The sequence below is a fragment of the Microtus ochrogaster genome, chromosome 8, assembly GCF_000317375.1.
Source record: "Microtus ochrogaster isolate Prairie Vole_2 chromosome 8, MicOch1.0, whole genome shotgun sequence".
Taxonomy (NCBI): Eukaryota; Metazoa; Chordata; class Mammalia; order Rodentia; family Cricetidae; genus Microtus; species Microtus ochrogaster.
The window spans coordinates 33,235,820-33,241,174 of NC_022015.1; the positions used below are offsets into that span (position 1 = coordinate 33,235,820).

A 5,355-nucleotide genomic window follows, 5' to 3' on the forward strand; every position below is an offset into this window, starting at 1 on the left:
ACCAGAGTTAGTCCATGACCATGGTAACAGCCCAAGCTAGAAGTAAGAATTTGGATCAGGCATCAAAGATCTCTGGATTTATTCCAAGAAATCAGCAGGCCCTGACTATGATCCCTTTCCTAGTTCCCTTTCTACCTACAGCCTCCAAACCAACAGACCCCCAAAGCATTCACCAGCCCAGCTACATCACTCCACAGTGGAAATGGAAATGATGAGGCTCTGGGTTCAAGAAACTTCCTGCTGCCGGCACTGTGTGCTGCTGACACCCTCAGGGTGAGAGCCAGCGTTGGCAGGGAAGCTGCTGACTGGCATTGGTGGTTCACATCGGACAGGATGGAAGGCAAAGGCAGCTGTCATCTCATCACACATGGCCACAGCATGCCCACAGCACAGTAAAAGCCTGCCCCACCAAGTCTCTGTCAAAGGTACTGAAAAGTAGAAATAATGTTTTAGAGAATTAACTTACATGATGAAAACGTCCTAAAATCTCCAAGCCCCTTTACATTCTCGGGTCCCCTACTTACATGCCAGCCACAACCAAGGCTGAGTAGCCTTTGGGGTTAAAAGAGAACAGGTACACAAAGCACTGTCTACCCAGAGCTCCTGGCTCAGGGGTAATGTATGGTCCTGCAGGTGCCACATGGAGGTTCCAGGTCTTCTCTGTCAAGTACAGCCGTTGAAGTTTGTCCCTTAAGGCTTGGCAGAGTATGTCCACAGGAGAAGGAAAAGGGACCTCTACCAAACCTGAGATCACCCAGTGTCGCAGAGAGGAAGGCAGCAAGGCCAGCAAAGACTCAGCAGCAGGACAGAAGTCTCCTAAGGGCAACTTTGACATCCTTGTTCCTCAGAGTGTAGATGAGGGGGTTCAAGGTGGGTGCCACAGAGGTGTAGATGACAGACACCACCTTGTCCTTGTTCAGTGAGTAGCTGGAGGAAGGGCGGATGTACGTGTAGATGACGGTGGAGTAGTACATGCTCACCACGATGAGGTGAGCAGAGCAGGTGGAAAAGGCACGCCGCTTGCCCTCAGCAGAGCGAATCTTCAGGATGCTGGCCACAATACAGCCATAGGAGAGGATGATCACAGAGAAGTTCCCTACTGCCAGAAACACATCTGCAGCAAAAGCCATGGCTTCGTTCAGTTGTGTTGGAGCACAGGAGAGCTTCAGCAGTGGGGGAATCTCACAGAAGAAGTGCTCTATCACGTTGGAGCTGCAGAAGGGTAGACGCAGCACCAGGCTTGAGTTCACACTAGTGTTAGTCAGGCTGATGGCCCAGACAAGTCCAGCCAGGAACACACACACCCTAGGGCCCATCCAGGCACTATAGTGCAGGGGGCAACAGATGGCCACAAAGCGGTCATAAGCCATCGCTGAGAAGAGCAGAAGCTCTGCCCCCAGTGACCATGTGAAGAAGAAGAGCTGGGTCATGCAGCCCCCATAAGAGATGGTCCTCTGCCCAACCATGCTGTCCAGTAGCTTGGGTAGGATCGTAGAGGTGCAGAGGATGTCCACCATAGCCAGGTTGACCAGGAAGAAGTACATGGGGGTGTGTAGGGATGGGCTGGCACTGATTGTCACCATAATGAGCAGGTTTCCTGAGATTGCAGCCATGTAGAGACAAAGGAAGCTGAGGAAAAGTGGTACCTGAAGATGAGGCATCTCTGAGAATCCCAGGATGAGGAACTCGGAGACCAGTGTCCCATTCATCATAAAGCTGGGGAGGCCTCAGGATCCAGGAGCAGTGGGTTTTCTGTGGCAGCTCTGACAGGGTCTGAAGAGGAAACACATGCTCTAGTCCAAGTCTGTGCTAACCACCCACCCCAGGTGTGTTGAAATCCACCTAAATCTCAGACTACCTAGGGTAAGAACAGAGCAATGTGCCACCCAGTGTAGTACTCATGGTTCTAGGTGTGGGACTTCTGGGAGACCTCTGTGACCACTCATGAACCTCGGGGACCCAGGGTATTTCTCCATTGGTAGAGATCTTTCCCCAGACTTCAGGGACCATGGATCATGGCCAGGAACACTCCAGGGGTGGAAATCTCTGTGTCCTGGCCACAGGGATATCCGCGGGTTCCTTCTATTCAAGGCCTTAGTGTGTGAGAGTGGGAAGGAATGAGGAAGATGGCAAGTGTCCCTCACCTGGACATACAAAACACCATCAACCATGGTCTTCAAGGGTGACCGGTGCCCTCATTTATCTGCGTGTCATTGAAGCTGGGAATCAAGGCTTTAAATTATGGCACTAAAACAGGGCTTCAAGCATGACTAAGCCCTGTCTCACCTCCATACCCATGTAGCCTCAGAGTTAAAACTGCCCCTGAATTTAGAGAAGCTATAAACAGAGTACACCTGGATGCATGAGAGCCAACTTCCAAGTGATGAGGTAAGAGCAGGCTATACAGCTTCTCATAAACTATCGCAGGTGTACTGAGACAAAGTTTATGTTTGGAAATGATCAACTAGACTATATTCATTTTTAAAGGACATTGTTATTTTCATGCACATTTATACATTCAGAGTTATAATAAACATTTTAGTGATTTGAACTTAGACCTCAACTCTCCTGTGTCTTGGACAATGTCTGAGAGCTAAATTAATTTCACAAGGCTGTGTTCCTGCAGTGGTGACCAGAAGGTAGCAGACCACATCACCTGTGGAACATGCTTCCTGGCTCAGGAGATGCTATGTTGTTCAACTCGAGTTCTGAGAAAGGGGTACAGGAAAGAAAGAAAAAAAGGTGGGGACAGAAAGGATAGAAATGGGAAGATGGCAATATAAGCACAAGTGCATAAAGACACGGAGGCAAGGAGGAGAGACAGAAACACACACACACACGCATACACACATACACACACATGTGCGGAAGAGATTGAGACATATAAAAGCAAAGAAAGACACAGAGATGGGGGAAAGACATAGAGGTACCAAGACAAGAAAAGAAATAACAGAAAAGAGAGACAGAGATGAGAGAGAAACAGGCAGGCTCTGAAAAGAAATTATGCTATGATTTGCCCAAGTTCATTTTTTTTTTCAGCTGCTTACAGAAGTTTCTTGAAAATGGGAGCTAAAGTGAGATCTCATAATCCTGGATCACACAGGAAAACTCAATAACCCACCCATATTACAAAAACATTGCAATTAATATTTGAACACACTAACAATTAGTATAAAACTCACGTGGTAAGCCTATAGCATGAATCTTCCCAGACGTCCTCTCCAGAAACTTGCTTCTTAGCAGCAGACAGACAGACACACATAGACATATACAAACTCACACACATACCCACAAATGCACACACAAAGGGGACGTTAACTATCCAGATTCATTAGTAAATAGAATGAGACTTAAAACTTTTAAAGAGTATATGGTGCAACTCTAAGTAAAGAGAGGGCATTAGGATGTCTGTGTGAGGACCAGAAGCCTTGCATTTTCTATAAGAGAACAGACAAGTGCTCACAGGGAGAAATCAGACCCTGAGGGACCAATTAGGCAGAACCACATGGGCTTCTTGAGCAGGACTAGCTGGGGAGGTGACCAAGCCTCTCAGACAATACAGCACACACTTGGTAGGACCCGTGACCCAAGAGCTGGTCTCTGCCCTCTACCCAGGGAATTGCTGTCTGCCAACATCACCAGTGACAGCAGAGGCCAAAGGGAGCACTCAGGCAGATGAGATGTTTGTGCCTTGAGCCAATTTTCTTCCCAAACCACAATCTCTTCCATCTCAAGGAGTTCTTCATTCTAGGTAGAAGCACTGAACAGCCCAAGGGCAGACACTTTCCCAGCTCTACTGGCTGTCCTCTGACACAGATTGTGAATGGTCACAATCAGTTTTATCTGCTCTAAGTGGATAATGTCCTCAGGCTGGTGCAGCTGTCACAATTCTGCTCTTCACCCAGCGAACAAGAACAAACTTCACCCATGCACAATAACATGCCTTCCTAGACTTGAAGTCATCCCGCCCTTAGCAAATCGTGCAGTACTAGTGTTGATCTGTGTCTAGGAGACTGCCCTATCCCTGTAAAGGTCATGTGACTTCTGTGACTTTTCAGGGACCCAAACCATTTTATGTTGCAGCATGGCTATTTGGTTCTTCTTTGACCATAGCAAACTACCGTCCTCTAGTGGACATTATGGTTTTGGCCAGGGCACCTTTTCAGGTTGGGACTAGATGTTGACATAAACTTCATTGTCTTCTTTTTGGTTTCATGGGCACAATCACATCTCACTGAACTGCTTATAGTAGTTTGGTGAATTAGTCCATTATTTCCCCAGCCCTTTGCTGTTTCTACCTCCTCCACATTCCCCACATTACCAACAATTACAGACATGAATACATTGAACTCTGTGCCCCAGTACTCACAATTCCAGCCTGTGTCCAGTCATTTATGTGCTCAGTTGCAATTTGTTGGTCATGACCCTGAGCAGCTCCCAAAGCAACCCCAGGGAACAGTGCTGAGCTTGCCTCAACAGGGTCCTCCACACTCTACAAACCAACATGGGGCATGACCAGCACAGTGTGGGCGAGGCTGCATTGGTGCTGTATGAGCTCTAGCCATTGCTTCCAAGTTCTCAGCTCCTCCTGTAGCTGTGATTGAAGCTAGGACTTCAGTCCCCAATGCCTTGTCATTGTATGTTGAGACAAAAAGGGATTATCAGAATCTAAGCACTCACAAAAGCCCATCATCTGGTTACAAGACCCCAGTGCATAGGCCCATGGGGAAATTTTTATATTCAAGCCATAACCTTCGCCTTTCATTGAACAATCTCTGACCATTCTACTTGGAGGAAACGATTTGGGCACTGGCTTTTCACGACATGGTTGTGTTAATGAGAGAGAAGACAGGAGATGACGTGTTCAGAGTTGACTTTAATCCATGTAAGAAGGAGATGAATCAGAAATCAGGCTGCCCTCTTCTCCCTAGCTCTCTGTGCCCAGGATGTACCGCCACCACCCAAGGAAGTGATTGGGAGTTGGTTTCAAATCCACAGTCCAAACAAAGCCTGCTATAATAGTGAAAGTGAAATCTACCTCTAGATAGAGACATGCCCTTGTGGCCTCCCTTGAGTGTTAATCTACTTCAACAGGTCAAGACCAGCCTGGATTTGGGATGGTGGGGGTGGGTCACTGTTAGAAAGGTGGGCTCACCTTAAGATTATATACTTGTTGTCCTTGGACTTTGTCCCCCTAGCACATTCCATAGGAGCTGCCCTGAGGCTTGACTAGTCTGCTGCCTTTCTGAGTCCTGACTCTGAGGGTCAGAACTAGGCCTTTTGCTCTCCTTATGTCTTCTTCTCTTAGGTACTGGACAGAGCATGAAGATTCTTAAACTCCCTGACAACACTTTC

The 5,355-nt window shown here is 47.5% G+C and overlaps 1 protein-coding gene across 1 annotated transcript; it reads right to left on the reverse strand.

Annotated features, from left to right (window-relative positions):
• Window positions 1-794: 794 nt before the first annotated feature.
• LOC101986745 (olfactory receptor 13G1-like) lies at window positions 795-1,712 on the reverse strand. Its single transcript, XM_005351470.1, has one exon. It carries the CDS (start codon window positions 1,710-1,712, stop codon window positions 795-797), a length of 918 nt encoding a protein of 305 aa, XP_005351527.1.
• Between the last annotated feature and the right edge of the window lie 3,643 nt (window positions 1,713-5,355).